The following is a 27,805-nucleotide window of genomic DNA, read 5'->3' on the forward strand; positions in this document are numbered from 1 at the left end:
GGAGAGGGAGGGAGGGAGGGAGGGAGGGAGGGAGGGAGGGAGGGAGAGAGAGAGAGAGAGAAAGAAAGGAGGGAGGGAGGGAGGAAGGAAGGAAAAAAACACGTTTGATAACAGTAGTGGTCGAGACCGGCAAAGATAATCTCAAGCAGCAGACGAGGACAGCAAAGTACTGGCAGGGACACGGGGTGGGGAGTGAGGACGTCTCACGTGAAGCCTGAAGAGAGCAAAGTGGAGGCGTGGGAATGTGCCGTGACACACGGAGAAGATGGAATCATGTTGCCCGCGGAAACGGCCTGTGACTCAGGAGACATGCCGGTCCGCGGCCGGCTGCAGGCCCTGGCCAGGGCATCCTGCGGCTCACCCCAAAGCTCGTGGGCACCTGGGTGGCTCGATGGGTTAAGCGTCCGACTCTTGATCTCGGGTCGTGATCTCACTGTTCGTGGGATCGAGCCCCACGTCGGGCTCTGCACTGACAGTGTGGAGCCTGCTGGGGATTCTCTCTCCCTCTGTCTCTGCCCCTTCCCTACTCTCTCTCTCAAAATGATAAACTTGAGAAAAAAGCTTAGCTGGGTGTGGGGCACAACCACACTGGCTGGGAGGGCTCCAGGCGAGTCCAGGGCCTTCCTGCTCATGGCCTCAGACACCCTCGAAACCCAGCGTGAGCCCGAGACGTGCAGACCAAGCGGACCCCAGAGGGAGGTCCCAGGACTCTCGTTTCCGACCCGAGTGGCCTTTCAAATGCTTTGTACCTACATGTCGGTACGCGCATTTCCTTCTATTCTGAGTTCTTTTAAAGCAGAATCCTGAAGGAAGGAAGGATTTAACTCATGAGTCTCCAAGCCGGCTGTGCCCCAGCTTCTGGGGGGGCGACAGGGGGAGGAAGCCAGTGCCTGGTGGGTGGGAGCAGGGAGCGAGGTGGACACGGCAGGTGCCTTGGAAACGGCGAGCTCCATCCGGTCTGGGGTGAGGAGGACCGGGAGCCCGCGACGCCTCCTTGTGCCAGAAAGCGAGGCTGCGCCAGCAAGACCAGAGGCATGGACGGACGGAGCCAGACGGAGTGCTCCCACTGACCGAACGTGGGACGGGCTGAACGCTACCAAGAGTAACAGTAATCCCTCTTAGACGTAGTGATGCCGCCGCCCCGCAGAGCGTGGGGGGAGGGGCTCTGGCCGCCAGAGCCGCCACCACACAGTTCCCTGTCCTGCCATCAGTGCTTACCTAGTACTCGAGGGAGGACAGCAAAGCCTTGACCCTGCCCTTCCAGAAGGCCCCGGGGCTGTGCTGTGCGGACCAGCTGATCAGGAAAACTGCTTTACGGAAGAGTGCCGGCCACTAAGCAGGGGAGGGGGGTCTGAAGTCATCCCGCAACCGCGCGAAACGAAGGGCTGAGCTAAGGCGCGTAAGGCTGCTGGGGCCACCGGTGAAAGGCACGTCATGGGTTCATCAGCGGGGAAAGGCGTTTCTTTACAGCGGCAAGCGCCGGCAGCCGCACCACCCAGTGCCTGCAGCTAGATGGTGGCGGGACCGCCCGGTGTCACCTGTGGGAAGGGAGACCGTGTGCCCGGAACCACCTGGGGGGTGCTCTGGCCAAAAATGTTCAACCTGAAGCGAGTCAAGCCTGTGGACCTAACCTGCCCCTTCCAGGAAATAGAGGGGACCGACAACAAGTAAAGGGGCATCCTGGGACACCTGGAGAGGTCTGAATATGGAGGCGACACCAGGTGAAGTCAGAGTCACTGCTGCGTCTCTGGGGCATCTGACGGCACGTGCTGCGGTCCGCTAGGACATGTCCTCGTGCTTACACGATGCAAGCCGGACCCTCGTAACGTCTGAGCCTCACGTCCACGTGGCGCTGGGGAGGAATGGTCGGAATAGAAAGGAAACGTGCCTACGTGTCGACTACGGGTGGGTCGGGTTGGTGGCAAGAATTCCTGGAATGCCCGAAAGTCTTCTAGCCCTTCTAAATGTCCTGTGAGTTTTCGTGATGAAAGTTTGGAAGAAACAGCAATTTAAAAAGCCCTCCTGGCAGCCTTCTGATATTCAGGCAAGGAGGGGCCTCACCGGGGTTTGTTGGTTCCCTCGGGAGAAAGCACCCTGCTTTCTACAAAACCTGTGTTCTACAAAACCAAAAACCGGGCAGCTCTCTCGGGGCATGCCATGCGGCTGGCGCAAGGAGACGGCCCCCTCGTCCCAGGAGCTTAGGAGAGGGCCCCAGTCCCCCCCCCCCCCCACGGCCATGAGACAGCGCCATGAGACGGGGGCTCCCTGGGCCCTTCGCCCCACTCTCCCCAAGCACAAAGGCGCTCGGCATATACACAGCCCCTGCCTCCCTCCTCCCTCCGGCTGAGACGCACGCGCTCGGAGGCAGGTTTTTCAGTCACAATAAAATGGCCCACAGCCCAAGCTGCTTCCTCCCAGGCGGCCGCAGAAAAGGGGCTCCTCCGGGGGTTTCAATTCCAGTTGCTTCCGAGATAGATCCGCTTCACTGTGGATCCCACGCTCCGGCCCGTGCTCAGAGGGACGGGGCGGTGATTCCAGAATGCGGCCCCCGTGTGCACCAGGTCACTTCCTTCCCCGCAGGACCCGCTCCCTCCACCGTGGGGCCAGGTGCTGGTGTCTCCCTCACCCCCCCGCGACATTGTCCTCAGCCGTATCCACGCTGTCCCTCCCGCATCCTCGCTGTCCCTCCCGCACGTTCCCACATGCCAGCTGCACACAGCACAGAGCCCGCGTGTCGAAGGGGCCCCAGGGCCACAGACCACGGCAGGGCCTTCGTGGGCTCTCACCTGGTGTCTGTATACCCTCCACCGGCTCTGCAGGATCCTGGCTGCCGTGTCTCTTCGCCCCTCGGAGCAGGTGGAGGGGGGCCGGGAGAAGCCCTCCTCGCTTGTATCTGGCTCAGAGTCCTGCTGAGAGGGCCTGCTGGTGGGAAGGGAAGGTCGGGGTTCTTCCGGGGTCTGCAGGAAATTCAAGGTGCAAAGGATGATTAAGCTGGGCAGGGAGGACGGGGATCAGGTAAGGCGGCACGATACAGGCAAAGCTCGTCAGAACGGGCTTTCAGTTTAGAGGAAAAATCCGTAGCCACACGTCCAGCCTTGTGACATCTTTCATGTCTGCAGAAACGTGTTGCTAATAAACAGATTTCAGGTAGGTCTTCATCCACCCCCCTAAACCTGGGGCGGGGGCAGTGCTCCCCTGGGGAGCTCCCCTGGGAGGCCCCTTCAACCTAGGCCGCACTTCCTGAGCTCAGTAACACGTGTGCGTGACCGCCAGGTTCACCGGCTTTTCCTTTCCTTGGTTTTCTGACCTAAGACACTGACAGCAACGGGACTCTGATGAAAGGAAACCGATGTCTCGCTTGGTTTTGGAGATGAAAAGAATTGCTACTTTGATCATTGAAATAAACCTGGTATCTACCACATTGGAGGGTCCAGATTCATGGTCTGCAATAAAAATCAACATACTGGCCTGTTCTCACCGATGGAGACACCCGTGCTGGAGAATGCTCTCGCAGAGGCTGAAACTTAAAAGCTGAAACTGCCCTGGGTCCAAGGTGCCCGGCCCGCCGTGCAAGCACCAGTGCCCCCGAGCCCGTCGGCCACTGTCACCAGCGCCTCCCGGCTAGCCCGGGTCCTCCTGCTACCTCACCTCAGGGGGGCTTGTCTCCTTCCCCAGTCCTAACGCACCCCACATCTCTGCTCTCCTGGGGCCAGATAACATCTGTCATCGTGTGACCTGTCCGTGCCTGTGCTGCTTACACTTACCTCTGACCTCCAACCTGCCGTTTGCCTCACGCACCTTCGACACCTGGACATGTGTGACGTTTGGTGGCAGGCACCTGGCACCCCCCCCCCCACCCCCACCCACCGCCCCGGGTCAGGCCTGCTCTCTGTCTTAGCCCGAAGCTCACACTAAACACGCAGGGTTGGGGACAGGATGTCCTCACCAGATATCCCTCCTTCCCCTGTAGGGCCTCGTCAGCTCAGCTAAGACTCGGATGCTAGTTCAAAAAGTCACTTAACTGACGGTTAATTAGTTCGGAACTCTGGACTCGACACACACAATTTATGGAAATCAGTAGTGACGATAAAAGGGAATTGGATTGCCAGCGTCGGAGCCAGGAAAATCCTGGCGACAGAGAGAGCCCCACCATGCCCGGACAGGAAGCTGAGCCCAGCTGAGCCATACCTCCGGGGTCATTTCCACGGGGTCGTCTTTTTCTTCTCTCTTAATTTCTTCCAGTTCTTGAAACTTCTTGGTAAGTGTTTGAATTTCCTCTCTAACGTGGGAGGGAAAAGACGCCATCTTACTGGTCACCGTGCTGTGACACGTGTCTGTGTGACAGCAGCGATGGCCGCCTGTGGAGCTGGCAAGGCCACCTGTCCCAGGGCGACATGGGGTCTCTGGCTACCACCCCTCCTACACCTCGGGCCGGGCCGGTGCACAGGACTGCGCTCTGTGGTCTGTGGGTCACCTAGATCTGGGGCCCGGAGAGGGCGGGGACAGAGGACGTCTGGGGCCAGCACCACTTCTGGACCATGGTAAGAGTTCTGAGGCCACGAGGGACAAATGGGCAGGAATTATGTGTGTGTTTGTTTGTTTTAATTTCTTTATTTTAGATGGGTTTAGGGCGGGGAATCCCAGGCAGGCTCTGAGCTGTCAGCACGGAGCCCGACGCGGGGCTCAAACTCACAAACCGCGAGGTCGCGACCTGAGCTGAAGTCAGACGCTCAGCCGACTGAGCCACCCAGGCGCCTCCTACTGGGGGCTTTTAACAAACAATGTGACTGGAGGAAAATACGATGTGTGCCTTCACTACAGGTGTCTGAGGCCAAGCAAGAGCAACTCTTCCCCGTGTACCTGCCCTTTCCGGTCTCCTTTGATCCCGCCTAGTCAGTTCTCCTGCAAAATATTTTCATTCATTCCAGTAGTCTGTGTCTGACTTACTATTCTGAGTGCTAGGTATTTCTGCTCAGGGTTCTCACCTACGTTTGGGGGGACATTTTTTATTGAGGTGAATTTCGTACAACATAAAATTCACTGTGGCCAAGTCTGCGATGAAGCGGGTTTGAGCACCTCCGCAGCATGGTGCCACCGCGCTAAGAATGCTCCCACCACCCGCGCCCGTCGGCAGCCCCTCCCGCACCCCCGTCCCCCAGCCCCTCTCCCTGTATTTTGGAATCCTACACCAGGGGGCCTTCCTGTCTGCTTCCTCCGCGTGCCACGAGGTTCGTCCCTGCTGTCACACGTGTCAGAACCTACTGCTTTGTATTCTTTCCTACAAACGTACTTGTTTCCTATCTATTCCTCAGAGACGGGCTTTGGGGCTGTTTCCACTTTCTGGAGACTGTGAGTAGTGACCCTGAAGGAGCAGGAGGCTCTGTCCTGGGAGTCCTGATGGGGTGACCCCCCACGGTGGCCGCACCGCAGTGAAAGGTGCGTGCCGAGGACCGGGCGTCACGCCAGGGAGGCAAACGCCGGCCTGATCGCCAACAGCCCTTCCCCAGAGTCAGGATTTTTACTCCGAAGGAAAGAAAGAGCCACTGCAAGATGTCAGGGCGCGGGGTGTGGGGATCGGGCAGGGGTTGTATAAGAGCCACTCCGAGAGCCGCGCTGAGGAAAGGCAGGAAACGCTTGGAGTCGTGCGACCTCCACAGCCTCTGCCTCTTGTGCACTCACCTCAGAGCCTCCTCTCTTCCTCTTCTCTCCTCCTCCCCTTCCCTCACGCCCTCCAGCTCCTTCTGCAAGGTGGCGTTTGTCTGTAGCAGCTGTCTCACTTCCAAACTGAACACACAGAAGCAGAGACGTTTCGGCGTCACAGGAACACCGATCCTCACCCAGCAGGAAGGGCTTTCAGCAAACATCGCGCAGCCTGACCTCCGTCCCCGTGACGGTGGATGGACGGCAGGGGCACTCGCTCATAGCTACACAGAGCCATAGCTACAACAGACCCGAGAGGCCCGCCGGCCTGATGGGGGTTCATCCAGGTATTTACTGGGCGCCTGCTATGTGCCAGTGGCTGTCAGGTGCCCGGGATACCGAGGTGAGCACCATCACACGAGCCGCGGGCCCTGCTCGCGCGGGTCTCGCTGTCTCATGGAGACGGGCGTTATCCCAACAGTCACCCAATCGGGTATGTCACCCCTATCTGAGAGGACTGCTGAGGGTCCTGCCCGCGCCACACGGGGCTGCTGCCTGAGCTGGGGCCCTGAGGACGAGGGGGGTTACCCCGTCACCTCCAATGAAACTGCTGCCCGATGGGCTTTCCTGGGCCCCACAGGTGGCACGTGGCTCCAAGACAAGACCTTTGTCTGACCTCAGCTCCACTGGTTCCAAGGTTCGTTTAATCTCCACAGGAATCCGAGACACCCTGACTGTTTAGCAGAGCCTCTGTCACATAGTAAGGGCTCAGCAAGCGGAAGCTATTATCATGCCGTGTGACGGCTGAAGAGAAAATCGCAGATGTTATTTATCTTTCAAAATGACTAGCCCCATTTTTGAAACCTCTCATGAAACACTAATTTTTACAAAGGACCTGCCAATTGGCATAGATGCGCCTGGATTGGGGGAGACCAAGGGGAGTGTGAAGGGGTTTTCCTCTGCCATAAACAGGCACCAGAGAACTTAGTCAGCTTAGGGAGGCCTTCTCAGACCCAAACATGCCCACGATCACCAGGGGGCGTCGCTAGACACAGAGTCAGTCAGATTCAGGAGATCTGGGTCTGACAAGGTTTTGCGTCTCCAACCAGCCCCCAGGTGGGTAGGGCCGGGTGCCGCATCCCTAACCAGCTCCCAGGCAGCCGGGGCTGAGGTTCTGCATCTCTAACCAGCCCCCAGGTGGGCGGGGCTGAGTGCTGCATCTCTAACCAGTTCCCAAGTGGGGAAGCTGAGGTTCTGCCATCTCTAATCAGCTCCCAGGTGGGCGGGGCCAAGGCTCTACATCTCTAACCAGCCCCAGGTGGGCGGGGCCGAGGTTCTGCATCTCTAACCAGCTCCCAGGTGGGCGGGGCCAAGTGCTGCATCTCTAACCAGCTTCCCAGGTGGGCGGGGCCAAGGTTCTGCATCGCTAACCAGCTCCCAGGTGATGCTGAGGCTGCTGGTTGCCCAGGCCACACTCTGAGAGATAACCCTCATCTCAGAAGATGCATGGGTTTGGCTTATAACACAACTTTGACCAGAGAAGCCACTAGCGGACAGCGGAGGAGACAGGAACATTTTTAGGAGGCTACAACTCAAGACACTAGAGAACCAACAGCGAATAAGCAAACTCTGCAGGCTTTTCCTTTCAAACTCTCAGGGTCACACTGAACGCTTCACAGCATGTCTGTCTCATTTGGTACTTAGACGAGATCCCTTAAACATACCGCTGATTCTAAACCTTAAAGAAAATCTAACTGATGGCCTATCTACCTCACAAATCAATGAAGGTAGATTATTCTCTAGTGAAGAATTTGGGAATGGCTCTGGAATGGAGTCAAGAGGTTTGAATGACACCTCCCCTTCTTTCAATAACGTGATGTGGTCAATTGCTATCTTGTTTTTACCACCGAAGTGGCTCTTATCTCACAAACAAGATACAGGACTTTTCAAGCACATGAAACCAGGCCAGCAGTTACTACGAGGAGCTGAGCATGTCTCCCGAGTGCGCCAGGATGGCCGGACTCCCGCCGCGACCCTTTCCAGGGCGGAAGGTGCTGGCCGAGCCTTGCAACCTACTCTTTCTCCTGAAGCTGCATCTGCAGCGCGTCCCGCTCGCCTCTCAGGCTCTGCACCGTCCCCCGGAGACGCTCGCTCTCCTGGTGCCGGTCACATCTCGGCTGCCGGGGCACGGTGGAGCTGGACGCAGACTGCACCGGGGCGTTTGACTTGACCTCTTCTGAAGCCTGTGATGTGGGGCTTTCCATCGAACTTATTTTCTGGGGGCAACAAAGGCATTTGTTAGAAGTTCTTTCTCATTTTCCTTTAAGGTTGTGAAACCCAAGGAAGACCGTGACCAACGGAAACTGGTCCCAGGCGTGGGTGTGGGCCAAGCTCTGCGTGTGACCTCACAAGCCGGGATGGCACCACGTCACCGGAGCCCGGCGGGGAGGTGAAGAGCACCCTGCCCACAGAGCCCGGCCTGGCACGGTGGGGGCAAGGCGCCGTTAACAAGATGGAACGGAGGGCACGTGGGAGGTGAGCTCATACGCTTTTCTTTGGGCTCATGGACCCTACCATTTCTTTAGGATTTCTGGAATTTTCAGCCTCTGTGCTTTTAATCTCACGTGATAGCCCGGTTTTGCCAGCTGAGAGGGACTGACTGAGCGGCTCCAGCTCCCCGGTGATGGTGGGTGTCTCAGCCGAGAAAGCACCACCCCCTGGGCTTCCGCACCACCTCTGGGTGACCACCTTTCCTAACAAGCTCTCTTCTCAAAATACCCACAGTGCATAAAAACTCAGGTTTTCTGCTGTGTAGATCTGTAGTTACTTGATGCTTCCTTCTAGGTTTTCTCCGGTCAGCCAAACCAGGGGACAGCTCTCACCGTTTCACCAGACCAGTCAGCAGACGCGGGCCCTTCTGACCCACTCCAAACAAGCGGACTGAGTACTGACCAGAGGAGTGAAATCAGATCTGCAAACCCACGGCAGGTATGAGGAAGTATTAATCTCCCCAACTTTCTGATGATAAACAAAGTTTTCCGACTCAAGTATTCAGGCCGCCTGGTTTCTGGAAGGCCCTAGGCCCACCTGCCTCCATCCCTGGTCCCACAAGGAGTCCAAAACCATGGGCCATGTGACCGTGGCTTGGCCACCTGTGACACCAGGGACAGGAACGACACGACCCGTGGGTCTCGTCCAGACCTGCACGGAGTCTGCTCATTCCCATCTGCATCGCGTGCCATGCGGGGGACAGCCACCATGCATGTGCTGAGAGCATTCTGTGAGCAAAGGGCTCATCTGCGTCCCCACTTTACAGGGCGCCAGCTTCTCCTGGCGCTCGGGCGGGTCAAGGATGGGCAGCTGAGAGGCGCACCACTCACTTTTTCCAGCTCCGTGATCCGTCTCAGCAGCCGGGGCTTACTCCACTCCGTGTAACCTGATGGAAGCAATGATTTAAGAGGTGAACTTGGCACAGCCATCCCGATGGCCCCGTCAGCCCCGACCGCCCACCTCTAGCACAGCCTATGAGTGTCCCCTTCCGCCGCGCGGCGCCTGGCAGATTCGTGCAGGAAGGGTGCCTCCCAGCGAGGGAGTCCGTGCCCACACTGTGGAGCTGGCCATGCCGAGGGCCTCCTAAGACCTCAGTGTGACATCCACACCTGATCGTGCGTGCCGGTCCGAGACAGAACTTCTCAAGGCCACACACGAGTCCGCGCTGTATCCTCCGCCTTCCTCCCTCCTCCCGGCACTTCCTTCCCCGGCGCTCTGAGCTCCGTCACCGTCACCGCCACGGCTCACCCTCTGCACCCTGCTGCGTCGCACCAGGGGCTGGACCCCAGGCCCTCCTCTGCTCTCCTCACTCACTGGTGCGCTCAGTCCCAGCCCGGCCCTCTGCCGGCTGTTGACCCCCATGTGGGCATCTCCTGCTGAGGCCTCTGCCCTGAACTCGCAGATGCACCCACCTCCACTTGGACACCTTTTGCGCACCACAGACTTGACACGTCCCCATCCCCAGACCTGCTCCTCTCTCCGTCACCTCCACCTCACAAGGACACCCTGTCCTTCCAGCAGCTCAGATAAGAGCTTTGGAAGCCGGCTCCTCCATTCTCTGAGGCATCCGGAACCTGGCCACCTGCCACCCCTGTGGTGCCCGGGGTCGCCAGCAGCCCCCATGGGGACGCCACAGAAGCCCTGGTCTTCCCACCCTCTCTTCTGCACACGGTCCATTCAGCACTTCTCACCTCTGCCCCAGCCCCCAGGGCCCGGGTGTGGCCTTCACAGCCTGGCCCCACGACTTCCTTCTGCCATCATCGCCACCACCCTCCCACTGCCTACGTATGCTGGGCACACTGGCCGTGGGCATGGCTGTCCCCGAAGACCCTACTCACAGGTGCACGCCACTGCCCCCGACACCTGCTGTCCTTCCTATTTCGCTCCGTGGCACTTCTTGCCACCAAGACCCATGACTGACCTGCTGGCTTCTCCCTCCCAGTACGATGTGGCCTCCACGAGGGATGTCTGCTTTTGTCTAGTGCCCTCCCCAACTACCTGAAAGGGTACTTGGCTCACAGCAGGTGCTCCTTAGATCTCGGAGTCAATTTTGGTGTTGCCCAGCAGTACGCATCTGCATTTCTGGCAACTGAAACAGGGGCGTGGGGTTGCCAGATTCTCCCGCGTTTCACCACCTGCGTCCTTCCTCAAAGAACCCGAGACACGGCCTCTCCTCGAGCGCCCCTCCGCGGGTGGCTCCCGGGCCAGTACCCTTCGTGGTGGAGACGGTGGGGGAGTTGCTCAGCACACGGTCCAGGTCTTCCTTCAGGCTTTGGTTCTCCTCCGTGAGCTCCTGGACGCTCCGGGACAAGCTCAGGAGGGCGCTGCTCACTTTCTTCGGCCTCTTGACGCCCAGTCTCTTCTCCCCCGGAGTCCTGGGAACAGCAAAGCCGAGGGCTAGGTTTGGGTTTCTAAACCGGCTGGATAAATGCCTTCAAGGGGGGCAGCCACACGGCACCTGTGGGTGCCTGTCTGTGGCTCAGAGTGCTCTCTGCAGATATCTGCAGTGGAACAGGGAACCCTGACACTTAACTACAAGGAAGCAAAGTGCTGTCCCCCAAACAGAAATCTGTGCTCATCCATCAACCTGCAGAACAAAACACTGTATTTGATACTAGTAATATATTTTAAATCGTATCACGAAAACGTTTGTGGGAACTCACGTTCTCTCTCGTTACGTAAATAGCCGTACCATAGCTTGATTTGCCTCTTATCCTACAGTGTCTAAAATACAGTCGGTCCTCATTGTTCAGATTCTGTATTTGCAAATTTGCATTCTTGCTCACACTTAACGTGTGACCACTTCACAGTACAGGGCCACGGGCTGGGTGGTGGACAGCCTGAGGGCCAAGTTCCCGGTGGCGGGGGTGGGGGGCAGGAGTGGGAGGCAGGGGTGGGGGGGTGGTTGGGGGGGACAGGCACCCGGCTTGGCTCTCACTGCCACCCTCGGGCTGTCCACAGGCAGCACCTTCACAGCCTGTTGAGTACATGCTTTTCACACCTGGGTGCTTTCGTTGGTGAGTTCAGGGTTTAAAGCAGTCCCCTTCACAGCGCTCAGGGGCTGCCCCATGTCCCTGCCGGGGCTCGGGAGAAGGCTGCGATGGGCCTCGAGGAAGCCCGTGTGTGAGGTGCTGGCTGACACGTGAACGCACAGACACGCTAGCGGAAACAGGTTGTGTGCTGACCAGTGGGTGACGGTCCTGCGGCCCAAGGCACCTGCTGCAGGAGCCTACGCGGCACGCGCCCTGGGGGCGATGGCTTAGCAGATGCGCCCATTCCGTGTCTGCGGACGCTTTGCGGGGCACGCCTGCTTCAAAGAGCAAAGCAGCGGCTGTCCTGTACAGAGAAAGTCTGCCAACCCCGAAAAGAAGGAAGGGAAGGCCGTGCCTGGCTCAGGGCGAATGCCTGATTTGAGTTCGCAGCTCAGTGCCGCGGCAGTGACGTGGCCAAATCTGTGAAAAGGGAATCTTCGAGACGGGGAACCCCTGATGTCTCTAATAAACTTCTTGGGGGGAGATGGACTTGTACTTGGCATTAAACGCCTTCTTAATAAGGAAGCCCTGCTTGGAACAACAGCGCTTTCTAATTCTAAGCTGGAGGCTGTTACATAGCAGGAATTAAGGACTCAGAGCATGGGGAGGTGAACATGCAGTTAGGAGCCAGCACGTGGCTGTGCGTCACCGTCCCAGATGGAAACCGTTAACAGACTGATGCAGGTGCGTGCACTGCTCCAAAGAGAAGGGCAGTGCACGCAGTTCCCGTGTCATGTCTGCGCTACTTTCGGGACCAAACATGAAACACGGTTCCCGAGGAGATGATCATACTTCTTTCCCGCGGTCTCGGAGCTCGCCAAGAGAGTCTGGAGACGATGAATCTGCAAACGCCAAATTAAAATATGTTACGGTACAAAACGAGCATGAAGGAGAACGTGCTCTGAAAAAGTTGTGATCGGGTTCCTGGTTTCTGCCTAAGTTGCTGGGATTCACGTTCAAGCTGAGACGGAACGGGAGCGCAGGGTGCCAGGTGTGGCCGGCGACCGCCCAGGTCACTGACTTCCCCTCCCCGAAGGGCACGCACCTCCTCGTAGTACGTCTCCATGGCGATTCTCATCTCCTCCAAGTTAGTGGTCTTCATATCAGTCTGCAGTTTGCTAGAAACCCAGTTCACAGTTAGTAGGGCAGCGCCGCCCTCCCCGGGGCAGAGCAAGGGCAAGAGTGCTTCCCAGGACGTCAGCGGAGGAAGGGCTTGGCAGAAGAGAAGCGGGCTGGGCGGAGACCCACGGAGAGTCCTCACAGCCATGGGCCCCCTTCTGTGCAGAAGCAGACTCCCTAAAGCTATTCCTCACTAAGTTGGGGGCTGTCGTGGAAGAAGCGGGGTACCCGTGAAGCCTGGGGCGAGGACAGCCGCCTCTGGGGGCGGTGGGAGGCTCCTTCTGTGAGGAAGGAGCGTCACCCCCAACCCGTATTGCCAGCACCCCCCACTCAGCATCCAACAGACTTCAGATAAAAAGCTCTAGCAAATCAAGGTGCGGAGTTCAGGGTGCCGAAATACAGAAGAAATCAGCAAATGATACAGATTTTTACAGGGGACGATTTCACCAAGAAGCAGGAGGGGAAGCAGAGGAACAGAGAAGGGACGCAGGGAGAGAAAGCGGAAAGGGACTCGGGCGCCTCCAGGCAGGACTCTGCTCCGCACGGCACCACCGGGACCACACGGGACCAGGGCAGGCCGCTGGGGTGCCAGCGCCCACGGACCCACAGGGAGATGGCACGCGGTCCACACCAGACCGAGGACAGAGAGCAGGGCTCAGATGCAACGGGAACAGGAAAAGATGAAAGGGAGACGCTGTTCCGGTGATGTTTGAAGAGGCAGCCGACACTTCCTTTCGTAGTGTTGGCACAAAGAGGATGCTGGGACAAGGGACGTGGGACGGAGGGTGGCGGGTGGGGACTGGGGGTGCAGTCCCAGCAGACAGAGCAGACACCGCTGCCGGGTACGAGGGGAGGCGAGCGGGCACGCGGGCTGGCTGCAGCCAGCCTCGCCAGGGCCCGGCCGAGGAGACCCTGCGGAGCCCGCTCCCCCCCGGCCCGCCCCCTGCCCGCCCGCGCGTGCCCGTACTTGATCGTGTTGTCCTTCTCCTTGCACTGCTGCTCCAGCCTCAGAATCCTCTGCTTTAGCCCGTTAACGACCTGCCAGTTGAACACGCGCGCATCAAGTCGACTGCTTCCGCCGTCCACGAGCTCCCCCTCCCTCCTGTCCCCGGGCTGGGCTAGGCGTCCCCTGCCCGCTGATCCTGCCCCACTTGGTCGCCGGCTTCTCCCGTAGTCCCTAGCACAGCAAAGAAAGGGCCCGACTGTCCGGCTCTCGGCGCAGGGCGGGGCGGGGGCAGGGTGGGACAGGTGCAGAGCCTCCCCCCCCACCCCCACGTTCCACACTAGGAACACACGGATGCACCACCATCACCAGATTCAAAGGACAACTGTGTCCACGGTATCCCCTTGGGAGCGAGCAGAGCTGACCCCCCACGACCCTGAGCTTCACTCTGGGGCACGGAAGACCGCGTGTGTCTCGTTGTTCCTTCTCTCTGCCAACCCATCACTGTGGGGGACAGCACCCTTGCGCTCCTGAAAGAATACCCCCTTCTTTCTTTCTGGCTACCCAAACACCTTCCCAGTTGGATTTTAAACTAATTTTCAATTACGTTCGGTAATACATGAATACATCTTCTTGGGGAAAAATGAGAACATATATCAGACTATGGCCCTTGCCCTTAACCCCCCTCACCTAATACTGTCATCAAGCGAATTTGTGTCCTCTAGACCTTGTGTCGTGCATGTGCACCCACTGACATTACGGCATCCTACCGCACAGGCGGCCACGTGGTTTTCTCATGCCACGAATGGTCCTGGTGGACCATCCCTGTGGGGCCGCACCCCTACGTGACTCCTGCCCGGTACAGTCATACGGTGTGGACACCCATTCCTCGATCGATGAGGCTTAAATTGCTATTTACGACCAAGACTTCAGTAGAAATCACCCTTCTTATGCACACGTGCAGACGTTTCTTGAAGGGCGATGCTCACCAGCCCAGTGCTCACCAGCCCAGTGCTCACCGGCACCTTGCTCACCAGCACAGCGTTCAGTCACAGGACACGGCAACTCCGAAGGGCGATTTGGCAGCGGGTGTTAAGGTGGAAACTGCACACACCCAAGGATCTAGAATTCCTACTTTCAATCAACTTTAATTTTAAAAAAAGCCGGGGCGCCCGGGTTGGCTCAGTCAGTGGGGCATCCGACTCTCGACATCAGCTCTGGTCGTGATTCCGAGGTCGTGGGATTGAGCCCGGGGTTGGGCTCTGCGCTCAGCACAGAGCCTGCTTGGGATTCTCTCTCTCTGTCTCTCTCCCTCTGCTCCTCCCCCACTCACGCTCTCTCTCAAAAAGACCCAGAAGACCCGCAGCATCAGAACAGAAATGCAGAGCCCTTTCTCTAAAAGTATGCATTATTTACAAAATTCTAAATCCTCAATCACGCAGCCATTTCTGAACATAGCTGTACTCATTTATATTCTTAAAATTTTTTTTCTTCTGAAAATGTTTCCATGTGGCATCATTCAAATTGTAATGGTTTCTCCTCAATGTTCCCCCCCCAAATCGGGCAGCTATAAATTTCCTTGTGTAAAAGGCTTTTTATACTGGAGTTTTTCCCTGAGACACAGCCCGAAAGAGAGCAGTACCGGGCAAACGGAAAGCAAAACTTCACGGCCATTCCTCTGCTCGGTCACGCCAACCTAAAACACGGTGTCTCAGCTCTGAGCATGCCCGGTGTTCTCAGTCCTGCTGACGCTGGTTTTGATCATTTGTGTTTATTCTGCTGGTTTAAGGCGTGAGGTTTTACTCAGGGTAGCTTAAGATGTCTTTTCTCCAATATTAACTACCAGAGGAACAGTGGGGACCAAGGCATGGTACTTGTGGATTCACTATAAACCCAACCTGGGCAAATCTCTCTCTCTTTAAAAAAAAAAAAAATTTTTTTTAATGTTTATTTATTTTTGAGAGAGAGAGACAGAGAGTGAGTGGGGAGGGGCAGAGAGAGAGGGAGACACAGAATCTGAAGCAGGATCCAGGCTCCGAGCTGTCAGCATAGAGCCCGACACGGGGCTCAAACCCACAAACTGCGAGATCATGACCTGAGCCGAAGTCGGATGCTTAACCGACTGAGCCACCCAGGCGCACCATGACCAAATCTCTTAACCTCAGTTTCCTGAGTTTCAAAGTGGGGATCGAGGGGCACCTGGGCGGCTCCGTCGGTTAAGCGTCTGACTTTGGTTCAGATCACGGTCTCGTGGTTCATGGGTTCCAGCCCTGTATTGGGGTCTCTGCCGTCAGCACAGCGCCTGCTTTGGATCCTCTGTCTCCCTCTCTCTCTGCCCCTCTCCCGCTCACACTCTGTCTCGCCTTCTCTCAAAAATAAGTAAACGTTAAAAACAATTTTTTTAAAATAGGGACTGAGTCCCTATCACAAAATCCAATGAGATCATGCTCAACTGTTCGCTGTCTAGGAGTTGCTATTAAGCTGAAAACGATTTTCTTGTGGAAACACTCCGATCTGTGCTCACGCCCTGAAAGTACTTCCTTCGTGCGTCCTGGGAACGGGGCCGGTGTTAACCACCTATACAGAGCCGACTGCATGCTTTCCGTACAGGTCCGCATGGATTCTGTGTGTCGCACTGGTCAGCGTCCTCCCTGCTGCCCCATCATGTTGACTCAGTTTCCCCTGTAGTCCCACGGGGCTTTGTTGCAAATGTTGCATCATCACACCCGAAAGTCACATCGTTAATGTTATTTGATTCCTTGGGCTCAGTGGTCTCAGAATTGGATCCCTTCCAGGTCCGTCTGCATCTCACTCTTCTCGAGAAGTGTGCTTCCTTGACTCAGCAGGTTTCTTGTGGTCCTATTTCTCCACCGCCACAGCCCTCATCACGGAATGGCGCCGGTGCCGTCACCTTGCTTCACTCGCTGTGCTGTGTGTTACGCGGCCCCGTGGCAGAGCTGGTGTGTGTGTTAAAGTGTTAAAGGCTTTATCCTATCCCGCTTTGTTTCCTCAGCGTCTCTAGTTCAGTGTGGTGGCGGGGGACGTCACCACCGCGACCGCTGTCCTCTGCTGTGCACCTTCTGCCCTGCGCGGCCTGCTCGGTCTCCCCTCACGCCCCCAGCAGCGCCCGCAGCGTCTTGTCGTGAGCTCTCCGGCTCCGCGGACGGTGCTTTAGGGGCTCCTGGGCCCTGGCTCCCTGTCACCCCTCTTGCACGACTGCATTAGAGGAAAGGCGTCCCTCAACCCTGGGCTGTTTTGAGATTCAGACTTCAAAGGGGAGGTTATCGGTCCTGCTGGAGTCGGTACTCACCCAGCCAGCATCGGGCCTTTTCTCTGCCAGAGTCCGGACAAAATCCGGGTCCTGCGGCAAGCAGACGGAGAGATGAAGACACTGGCGGGCGGCCTCTGCCCCCTGCAGCCCGAAGAGCGGGGCCTGCGCCTTCCCTGCCGCGGCCGGGCGCCACCGCTGCGGGGCCACGACTTACTCGGGACGGGTCCAAGAGCTGCTGTATCTGCCGGTCCTTCCTGCTGTTTTCCTCCTCCAGGCGCCGCAGCCTTGTTCTCATGAGGTCCACGTCACTTTTCTGCACGTGCAGGGACTGAGAGGAGACAGAACCACACACACACACACACACGCGTGCACACACGCACCCCAACACCCAGGTGAAACACAAGTCGGAGCAGAACTCGCGAGGTGGCCCGGTTCCCGGTCAGGGCGCGTGCGTGGTGCTGGGGGGAAGGAGGCACCTGGTGCCTGGGAACCAGGGGGGATGCCGTCAGGTGCAGGACCACCCGACGTGAGTAGGAACGCCCCCTCCCTAAAGGCAGCCCCACACAGGCACGCCGCTCTCTCCCACGCCCACCTGAGGGAGCCCACACGTGTCACAGCACGTGTCACCAAAACTCATCCGAGGCTAACGTCCACTTAAAACTCTTGACCTCAGCTGGGGCTTGGGGGGGGTCAGAGTGGGGGCCCCTGCCAGTTGTTACCAGTCTGCGGTGAACGGAAGGAAAAAGCCTGAGCAGCTGATTTTTCACGGTACTAAAGTGATTCAATTCCACAACCGCCCTCTTTAGAAAACTCTCCTCCCTCCTACTTTGGGCTTCTGTCGTCCTTTTAGGAAATGGTGATGGTAGGGGATTTTTCATTTTTGTTTTCCATGTCCTCACTTGAAAAGGCCTTCTCCCAGGGCATGAAACCGTGAGGCCTGGAGAACACGAGGTTCAGACGTGCCCACAGCCCGCACGGGGACAGCCAGGGCACTCAACCAGCTTCCGGCATCAGCCTGCATCCGAACTAGCCAGTTAACCTGGAAACACCCTTCTCCTTCCAGGACTCATGAGGCGTAGAAGAGAGACAGTGCCCGAACGAACCCAGCCCCCACCACTGGCAAGCGGACTCCCAGTATGCACTGCAGAGAGAGAGGCCGGACAGGTCAGCTGCAGGCCTCCCGCTGGCCGGACTGCCATAGCGCTCCAAGAGACGAGGGGACCCTGGCACTCAGTGAGTGTTTAATGAATAGGTCAGTTCGTGCACAGCCATTGGGAAGGAGAAGAAATCTAATAATGGGAATTCTGCTTCCGGAAACGGGGTACACTCAGTGTTCCCTACTCCTGCAGCCGTGGACACTGTAGGTAAGGCAGATGTAAGAAGGCTCAGAAGGGTGGACAGAAGACAGACTAGGCTGGGGCTCAGGACCCAAGCAGGGACTGCAGAGCCCCCCGATTTTCCTGCTGCCTCACGTGTCCTAGACGGGAGCGCTGGGGAAGCCAACAGCCTGGACAAGCCCACGGGCACAGACAGGAAAGGGGCAGCCTGGCCAGGCAGAGAAGGCACGGGTGATAACCGCTCCACCCTCAGGCAAACACAACAGAACCTGCAGGCCTCACCCCTTCCAGTGAAGGCTGAGCCGGGAGCCAAGCCCCCCACCCCTGCCAGGCTGTAGTGAGGCACGCTGCCTCCTCGCGGGGGGGGGAGGGGGGGGTCAGAGGAGGCCTGCTAGAGCATCAGGACTCTCACTCTCCAGGGGTCATGAGGCCACATACACAAAATAAAGTGCAAGACTTAAATCCTAACCTACCAAAAATTACATTAAATATAAATGACCCAAACAAACCAACTAGGAGACAGGAAGTGGCAATGTAGATTAAAAAGCACGCCCAATTACATGTTGTCTGCAAGAACCTCATTTTAACATAATTAACAAGCAAAGGCAGGAGCGGCCATGTTAGCACCAGACAAAGCAGAATTCGGAGAACGGAAACGACGCGGCGACTCTACAGGCCAATCCACAGACGAGACGAGAGACCATAAATGCGCCCTCATCAACAAAAGAGGGAAGGCGTGTGACTAAAGAGGAGGCAGAGCTCCCCCCACAGTGTCACATACTGCATCAGTCCACGTAGAGAACATTACCAGGATGCCAGAATTATAGAGATGGGGAGAAAAGCCAGTGGCCGCCAGGAGTCAGGGATGGGGAATGGGGTGGGAGGCAGGTGTGACCACAAAGGGGCAGCTGGAGGGACAGCATGCCCGGTGGCGTGGGGCAGCGTGCGCGCAGGGACACGGGTACACACACGCGGCAACACGGCACGGAACCGGACACGTGCACCAAGTCCACGTCTGCGGCCTGGCTTTGACACTGCGTTGACTGCTGGGGGAGACGGGTGCGGGGGGGGGGCCTCTGTGCCATCCCCGCCACTCCCTGGGATGTTCTGCACTCGTGGCCTCTTGCGGGGTGCCGGCCGTGGCACAGAGTACTCCCTGGGGCCCTGCGCTGATGGGAGCACCCACGTCGCGACTGTGAAACCGTTCCTGTGTTATCCCCATTTTTCAACAGGAAACTGAGGCACCACTTGCCACAGAAAAACAACTCTGAAGCTCAGAGTCCTGGAAGTGAAATTCTCCTCCCCCTGCGTTTAGAAGCCTAGACTGATTTTTCCCATACATCCATGACGGGAAGTTTGAATAAAGTCAGTATCATTTTACCCAGAGACCACTTCCAGCTCCAGAAGATTCCTTTCAAGACTGCTACTGCAGTGATTATTCTGAGTTCCAAATGAGGGCTCTCCCCACAATAACTCTGACACACAGCTGTCCTCAGGACAGGGAGTGCGATGCTCCAGCAGCACCTTCACTGCTGGGCAGCTCCCATGGGGGAGCAATCTCTGGAGGGCCCCTGACATCGGAGCATCTTGTCTGGGCCGCCACAGAAGGGCTGCGTCTCATGCACGGGGGCCCAGACCGGGGGCTCCTCGGGTAAGATGGCTCGAAGACTCCTCGCCGTGGCCGTGCCCCTGGGCGTGCTGGCTGCCCACGCCCCACCTAACCTCTGGTGCCCAGACGGGCCATGGCCCTCCAGATGCGGAGGAAGCGAACCCTGGCCGCTTCTCCAGGGGCACCAGTATGCACGTGGATGCTAAGAGCGGTGTGGCAGCAGTGGTTCCGTCGAAGGCGATGAGGGTGGCGATAATTTATTCCAGGGCAACTTACACCATAAGGAGTAGGAGGTAGCACGGGGCAGCAAAAAGAGCCTTGGCCTTGGGAGGCAGGTGGCCTTGGGGGAAGTCCTCATTCTGCTACTGGTTGACCTTGGACAGACTACTACCTGGTCTGAATCTCGAGGTCATCACCGGCTAAGAGCCGTAAGCTCCCTCAGACTCCCGTAGAGACCCACTGAGCTAGGGAGCGTGGACTGTCTGGTTACCACCGAAGAGTCCACACGTGGAAGGCTACTGATAACAATGACGCCAGTGGCCTCATCTGATGCCAGATCTCTGTGCAGAGGGACTGTGATGTCAACCCCGTCTTTCCCATTTTCCGTGCCGTGCTGCTGGAGCAGAGCACACATGGAATCTCAACAGTGGAGGCCTCTCCTGCAGCAGGCTCTAGGTGGGTCTCCCAGCTTCCAAAGCACGGGGCCAGGGTTTAAACTCAGGTGCTCCTCGAGGCGCCTGGGGGCTCAGTAGGTTAAGCGTGCAACTCTTGATTTTAGCTCACGTCACGATCTTGAGGTTTATGAGTTTGAGCCCCAAGTCGGGCTCCTGTGCTGACGGTGCGGAGCCTGCTTGGGATTCTCTCTCTCCCTCTCTCTGTCCCTCCCCCATCGCACGTGCGCATGTTCTCTCTCTAAAAGTAAATAAACTTAAAACAAAACAAAACTCGGCGTCCCTGCAAAGCTCATGTTCTTTCCATACGGACACATCTCGGCACTGATCCTGACTTTCCCACCCGTGGTTACGGAAGGCTCTTGTGGTCTAAAACCAACAAAGGACAGACAGAAATACTACCTTCTTCAGCTCAATGATCTCGTCGTACATGTCTTCCTTCTCTCTGTAGACAGGGGTCCTGGGAACGTGACCTGGAGGAGGACAAGCAAACGTCTGAAAAGATCATCTGAAGAGTAGACGGAATTCTTGGCTGTGCCTTAAGAAAATCCCGGACGTTTGATAAAAAAAGAAGACCAAAGCATTTCACCGGTTTAGCTGGACCGTGATCATTCCCGGAACATAAGGAAACCAACACCAACAGTGAGTAGAAGGGTGAAGCAGGAGAGAACGGAAAGGTGTGAACACAGGGCTTGCCTGCAGGAAAAGGAAAGAAGGGGGACAGAAGGAGAAGTGATACCTTTAGATTCTAAATCGCAAACAAAACAAAAAGACAAAGACAGACAAACAGCAGCCCTTCCAGCGCTGACAGAGGGAGGCAGAGAAGCAGACTCGGGTCTCTGAAATGCACCTGATAGACTGAGACTCTACAACATTTAAGCCCAAAGTAGAACTCGGAGCCAGCAGGAAGGGGTCGGCAGGGGGTCAGGGTGACAGGGGCTCACCACGATCCCTGTGGAGGCCCACGAGGATAGCCGTGAGAGCCGGGGAGGAGACATGGGGAGAGACCAGACAGAAGGACGGAAACAGGACAACAGACCCAGGCTTTCTGGTGAGATTTGGGGTTTTCACTACGTGCAACTGTTATTTCTAGTACTGTCCATCCGATAAATCTCAGCAAGCCTCCGAGTTACAGGGGCAGGCCCGACTGGAGCCTGGGGACACGTCACTGTCACGTTAGGAGGGCAGAGCGGACTTGCGGGGTCCCCGTCCTCTCTCCACGGTCTCGTAGGGACACAGCCAATACAGGAAGCCCAAAATCTCACTTTGTCAGAGGACGAATCCCGAGCTTTCCCTTACTTGTGGCCTCGTCACCGTCACCATGCTCACCATTGCTGGCAGAACGCCTGAGATTGGACCTCTTCACTCTTAAGGCTGCTCTCACATAGTCGGGAGTAGTGCTGGGGGCGCTGGCCCACGCCTGCTCCAAGGTCAGGTCTGACTTCAGGGGCTGGGTCAGACTTCCTGGTTTGAACGTGCATGGATTTAACATGACAGGTACAGACAAACACAACGGAAGGTTTTGCCTCTACTGATCAATGCTCACGGGCTGGAGAAAGCTTATGACCACAAGCAGACGGTGGCAATCAGTGGGATGCTGATAAAAATTTTTGGCTCTCAAAAAATAACGCCCAGATCCGGAGCATTTGTCTATTTCCACGGTATAAATAGTCCTATGATGTCCAATTTCAGGAGGCCAGCGTGACATCGACCGGCTCACCAAATTCTTAAAAGTTTAACAACTGGCTCTTGCGAGTGGGTAGGAGCTGGGCCAGCAGTGCTGGGACGTCACAAGACTCCAGGGATAGCGTGTCACACCCGCAAACCGTCAGAAACCACACTTACGTGTGCCGTGAAGATTATGAGGCTCAACGTCTTTGAGAAGTTGAAAAGCAACGTCATGCAAATAAGTCCTATTACGAACTCGATCTTTTTAAAAAAAATTTTTTTTAACGTTTATTTTACTTTTGAGACAGAGACAGAGCATGAACGGGGGAGGGTAAGAGAGAGGGAGACACAGAATCAGAAGCAGGCTCCAGGCTCTGAGCCATCAGCCCAGAGCCCGACGCGGGGCTCGAACTCACGGACCATGACATCGTGACCTTGGCTGAAGTCGGACGCTTAACCGACTGAGCCACCCAGGCGCCCCACGAACTCGATCTTAAATCACCACCCACCACTCGTCAAACCCTCCTCTGGCGCGGGAAGGGCCTCTCTGTCGGACCAACCACGTACCGCGTACCTGGCTTCGAGCTTCCCAGCCACAGCTTCTGTGGGGTTAAGGACGTTCTGTTACCAAGAGGCATGCTTGCTGCCGTCCTCAGAGACCTCCAGGATGCCACTTTCCTCGGTTTAGAGTGATAAGGTGACTCTAAAAAGCCAATATATGGTTTCAGACGGGCAAGGTATCGATGCCTCTCAACATTTGTGCTTTAGTGACACAAAAATGGTACCAGAACATTCATAAGAACATTCTGACAAAAGTAAAAAACACACAGCATATGGTTATATACTACATATTATATAGCTGTATCACATAGTTATATATATATATATATGGAGTGTGTACATACTTGTGTTTGTTTTTGCGATTTTATTATAAAGACATAACATAAAAGGAAATTTATCTAAAAATCCAGTCATAATTCTACCAGTATTTGATGTTCCCAGATACAGGTGTATTATAGTCACAGAACAGTGAACACACAATTTTGTCCTTTGCACTTAACAGTGTAAATATTTTTCACTTTGCTACCTAGGGACACAAGTAATACTATCTAGAACTTACTATGTAAAACAAAAAATGTAGAAGAAATGAGAAAAAATTACCTTTCTGGGTATTTTTGATTATGTTATTCATACAAGGGAAACATGTTAAAGTTACTTTTTAATCTGGGATTTCATCTCTTTAATTATGTAAAATTGGACACATTTATGCAATAACTCAGTTGTTCATAAACCATGTTTATAAGTAGCAAAGAAATTCCTGTCTATGGTAAGTCCTGAAAAACCTAAAAAAAATCTCTAAGTTTTCTCCATGGCTTCAAAATTTAGGGGAGATTTCTCATTATAATTTGGGACGAGAGAACAGACTCGTTAGACCTGGATGCATTTTCCCTCAGCGGGACCACGGCGCCCCGGCTTGGGGGCATGCTTGAAGGCCTCCCAAACCCTGTCCATTTAAGTGCTCACTTATAAAGTAAGCTGGCCATCAGGGGCAAGCTCCACCAGTAACATTTCCCTCCCTGGCCCACGTGAGCTATCAGCGACTGGTAAGGATCCCTCAGGAAACACGCACGCACGTGGACAAAAGTGGGAAGGCAGAAGGAAACAGGAGTCGGGAGATATGAGATACTTGGGCGAGCGGGGCTGTGAGCAGCAGAGCCCTGGGCCCCGGAATCCAGTCGGGCCTTAAAGAACAACACTGGCTAAGTGAACGAACGGGACACGTGGTTGCCGCTGTCCTGGCCCAGGAAACCAGACAGAAGCACACCTGCTGGGCTGGTGTCCCAAAGGCCGCTACAGGAGTGGGCATCTGAGCGGAGATGGCTCACCCGGTGTGAGAGGGCTGAGCCAGCCCAGGGAAGGGGGCGCCGGGGTGCTGGGGAGAGGACCCTGAAGGTCGGGGGGTGGAAAAAGGCTCTGAGGACCAGGGGTGGGCCATACAGGACTCCCAGCGTGGGCTGCGGGGAGAAAGCACGGGGGAAAGCAGGGTGCTGAAGTTCAGCACCCCCCGACTTCTAGATACTTCTGGGGCTTTCACCGTTCTGTTATGTGAAGCACGACTCTGACGTTTACAGAAATCAAGATACAAACAATTGGACGATTACTATTTGAAACACTTGAAACGCTGATATTCAGTGAAAACAATTAAAGATGTTCTAATATTTACCTTATAACCGAAGAGAACTTAAAACAAAATGGTTCTAAAACAAGAAGGTTTAAAACACACACACCCGCCCTTCACATCAATTCTCAATTCCTCCATGGAAGGAGAGGAAGGACATCAAAAACCCAAACGGATAGATTCGTTCTTCCTTTTTTATTTTTTGGAGAGAGTGCGCGAGCAAGGAGGGCAGGGAGGTCCAGGGCGAGGGCGAGGGAGAGGGCGAGGGCGAGGGAGAATCCCAAGCAGGCTCCACGCTGATAGCGGGGCTTGCTCCCACAAACTGAGATCATGACCTGAGCCAAAATCGAGAGTCGCAGGCTCAACCAGCTGAGCCACCCAGGCACCCCAACAGATGATTTCTTTCTAACGTTTATATTTATCCGTAATACAAAACATGGTTTCTTTTCTGGGCAGGAATTTATCTAATTATGTTCTTCTTGGGCTAATGAAAGTCCAATCGTGTTCTCTGAGTGCGTCACATACACACAGGAGACGTTTGAAATACACTCGTATAGAAGAAACGTAGATACACGCATACGGAGGTCAGAGATGGCCACGGGCTTTTGGGTAACAAAAGGAAGCCCATCCGGGATTTAAGCTCTGTCGGAAAGGCGTTCCTAAGCATCAAATTCACACGTGGTTCTCTGGGCACTAGAGCAGTGTCGGAACGGCCCGGACGAAGAGAGGCCTGGCTGGCCGTCTGGACTAAAACCCCATCTGCCACGACTGAACGCTTGTGCCCCCCCAGTCGTACGCTGAACGCTAACGCGAACCCTAACGTGATGGTGTCGGGGTGAGGCCTGGGGGAGATGATTAGGTCATGATTAGGTCCCAGAGCTCCCTCACCCCTTCCCCCACGTGAGGTACAACCAGGTCACGGCCGCCCACAACCTGGAAGACGCCTCATCACAACCACCGTGCTGACGCCCACCCGAGTCTTGGACTTGGGCCTCCAGGACTGTCAGAAGTAAATGGCTCTTATTCAGAAGTTGCCCGGCCTTCCGCCAGCTGTCGGGGCAGAGCAACACCCATCCCCGCAACATCGTCCCTAGCAGGCAGCCACCCGCATGACCATGGGCAAGGATGGTGTCTCCCCGCAGGGGATGGGGAACGCAGAACCTGCCCACAGATGCAGCAGGGCAAGCCCACCGGGAAACCACTACACCCGCTCAGCACGGCGTCCACAGCAGCTCTGACTCAATCCCGAGGGGATGAGGCCTTCTGGCCGAGGAGCGTTCGGAAGACACAAGCGGGTTCAGAGGGCGGGGAAAGAACCCAAGAGGCCAGAGCACTGCGTCTGCAGGAGGCTCCTGGGACAGCGGCCCCTGGGAGCTTCAGCCCCCTGCTGGGCCTCCTCCCACGGGGGCCATGGAGGAAGACAGGGACCCTGAGAGTGCTGGCTCCCGAGACCCCACCACAAGGGCCACGGGGGAAGGCGGGGACCCCAGAGTACCGGCTCCCGAGACCCCACCACAAGGGCCACAGGGAAGGCGGGGACCCCGAGAGTGCCAGCTCCCGAGACCCCAACACAAAATGGAGCCAAGTGGTGGGAGTGTCACTTCTTGATAACCCCAGGTGTTTGAAGAAGACATTCTTGATCTTTCTCCCAAGACATCAGGGAAGGACAGCTTCTAAAACCCTTTCTCTGGGCTAAAGTGCAGAAATTGGAGGGAAGAAGGGCCTGGTCATACTTACTCAGTGATGTGGGTGGAGGTTTGTGGAAACTTTTCCTTTCTGCTTTCTGAAAGAAAAAAAACGACGTAAAGCACATTGAGCCTTCTCGAGGAGCCCGATGGCCCCAAAAGTGAAGCACAGGCATGTTCAGGACGGGTCAGAGCAGGTGCAAGGGCAGCGAGAGAAGAGGTTAACTCAGCAGAGACATGAGTGAAGGCTGAGCCCAGGAAGAAACACACAGCACAGCGAGGTGACCCCGGAAAACGTGATCCGTGCGGTGTTCTGGCTGCACTGGGTTCCCGGGAGCTCTCGGGACACTACCTAGAAGCACACTGAAGATGCCACACGAACAGCGTATCTTCGGCCACCCTGACTGTCCTCAGGCCAGTGCCTGCAGCGCCAAGGTGTGACCGTCCACCAGGATGGACTCGGCAGGAATACGGCAAGTACAAACCCCACTGGGGAGGGACGGTCCCGCACGGGAGGGGCCCTGTCGGAACACCGTCTCCCAGGGCAACCCTGATGCCAGATGCAGAACTGGGCCCTGCCGTGTGCCCAGGGAAAGGACAAACCTCATTGGCTTCCTCTTGGACAGAGAATCCCTCTTCCCTCCCTTCCAGCAGAACCATGAGCCCTGCCATCTGAATTTTCCCTGGACATGAGCTGGATCCCTACTCCTCCGGGGAGCATCTCGGGTCCACGGCCTCAGTGGTGTTGAGGGAACACCCCTAATCTGCAGAGGTCCCTCACTGCAGACAACGGGCACGTGATGTTCCCCTTCGAGTGCACAGAGCCGAGGTGGAACGGAGACCTGCTGGTGCCACGTGCCCTCAGAGCCATGTGCTGAGGCTCGTCTGCGACTCTGCCTGCTGGACACGTGCCTTGTGCTCTTTTTTTGTGACCGCGAAGCCGGCAGGCTGCACGTTCTACCCAGCGCGGCTCCCCAGACAAACCCAGACCGGCCAGGCTGGGGGCTGCTCTGCCTTGGGACCCCTGCTGGCCACTCTCCCTTCAGGCCACTCCTGGCATCCAGGGGACCCTGGGGCCATCGTGCCAGGACATCACACACCGCCAGAGCCGCAGCTGCCAAAGCGAATCCCTTCTCCAGCCTAGAGCCCTCTCCCCTCTTCATGCTACACCAAAACCAGAAGCAGGATAAGAGCTTAGAATGTGCCTCAAATATACTCTGCTCACAACTAACACCCGGATACAAGTTTTAAAATTATAATCACGGTTACCTATACCAACCAAGGGCTCAAAACTCCTCAAGTGCAGAGTAGCCCCTAGAGTGTGTATTCCGGTTCTAAACGTCACGTTTGCGGGGAAAGAGCCGGGGGCGTGTTTGGGTAACGTGTAGGGGCCAGATAATCAGCAGTGGGACAAGCGGCTGTGCCCCGATCACACTCACCGTCTCAAAGTCAGAGTCAAAGGTAATTGCGGATAGACTGTCATCTCCCTGGAAGAAGAGATGGAAACAATGAAATTTTAGGGAACCTGCCTGGCCCCCCACGGTCACACGTACAAAGTGAAAACAGCCCATCCACGGCTGCTGAGGCAGTGACTCAAGAAACCCACTCCGAGTTAGCTCAGAACATGCAAAGTGGGGAGCGGCCAGCCCGCTCGGTTGCAGCCCAAAGAACGGTGGCGGACGTGACACAAAGCTCCACCCGCTCGGGCTGCTCCACGTCTGTCCATCTAGCGGCACCACATCCAAGGATCCGCTATGTACTGTCGATAAAGAAACGGTTTTGGAGAAAAGGAATGTGTCTCACATCGTTTAAATGCTCTTATTCATCTTCACATCAAGGCACAAGGGACCTGGGACTGGATCCTGACAAGAACAAGCCAAAGTCATTTAAAAACACACGTGCATTAATACATGCCTTATTTGGCCGTAGAAACCTTCCTGCCCGGCCGTGGGGGGTAGAGGAAAACCTGTACCGCCTAATTTCAGTACGAGGATGTCATTTCCCAAGAGAAGACTGTTTCTGTGCTAACTCACTTACTCAGTTTTAAATCCTAAAAAAAGGGAAAGGAGGAACACACATAAACCCGTAAATCCCCTCTGAT

The 27,805-nt window shown here is 56.1% G+C and overlaps 1 protein-coding gene across 8 annotated transcripts in view; it reads right to left on the minus strand.

The window, feature by feature from the left end:
• Positions 1 to 27,805, minus strand: part of IQCE (IQ motif containing E) — a 42,811-nt gene that overhangs the window by 9,910 nt on the left and 5,096 nt on the right. For 2 of the 8 annotated variants that reach the window (XM_086691224.1, XM_086691232.1), the window contains exons 2-17: positions 27,144 to 27,191; positions 25,757 to 25,802; positions 22,415 to 22,543; positions 21,502 to 21,636; positions 20,575 to 20,645; positions 16,770 to 16,883; positions 16,595 to 16,645; positions 13,309 to 13,379; positions 12,268 to 12,340; positions 12,015 to 12,064; positions 10,402 to 10,565; positions 9,021 to 9,076; positions 7,717 to 7,916; positions 5,680 to 5,784; positions 4,189 to 4,279; positions 2,787 to 2,957 (exon numbers count right to left, since the gene is read on the minus strand). In XM_086691224.1, the coding sequence (XP_086547350.1) occupies positions 2,787 to 2,957; positions 4,189 to 4,279; positions 5,680 to 5,784; positions 7,717 to 7,916; positions 9,021 to 9,076; positions 10,402 to 10,565; positions 12,015 to 12,064; positions 12,268 to 12,340; positions 13,309 to 13,379; positions 16,595 to 16,645; positions 16,770 to 16,883; positions 20,575 to 20,645; positions 21,502 to 21,636; positions 22,415 to 22,543; positions 25,757 to 25,802; positions 27,144 to 27,191 (1,575 nt within the window). Of the gene's footprint in view, positions 1 to 2,786; positions 2,958 to 4,188; positions 4,280 to 5,679; positions 5,785 to 7,716; positions 7,917 to 9,020; positions 9,077 to 10,401; positions 10,566 to 12,014; positions 12,065 to 12,267; positions 12,341 to 13,308; positions 13,380 to 16,594; positions 16,646 to 16,769; positions 16,884 to 20,574; positions 20,646 to 21,501; positions 21,637 to 22,414; positions 22,544 to 25,756; positions 25,803 to 27,143; positions 27,192 to 27,507; positions 27,733 to 27,805 lie in introns of those variants that run through there. The other 6 variants (XM_086691229.1, XM_086691230.1, XM_086691228.1 and 3 more) reach the window with 5 other exon arrangements.

The sequence above is a fragment of the Puma concolor genome, chromosome E3, assembly GCF_028749965.1.
Source record: "Puma concolor isolate L17-30 chromosome E3, mPumCon1.1.hap2, whole genome shotgun sequence".
Taxonomy (NCBI): domain Eukaryota; kingdom Metazoa; phylum Chordata; class Mammalia; order Carnivora; family Felidae; genus Puma; species Puma concolor.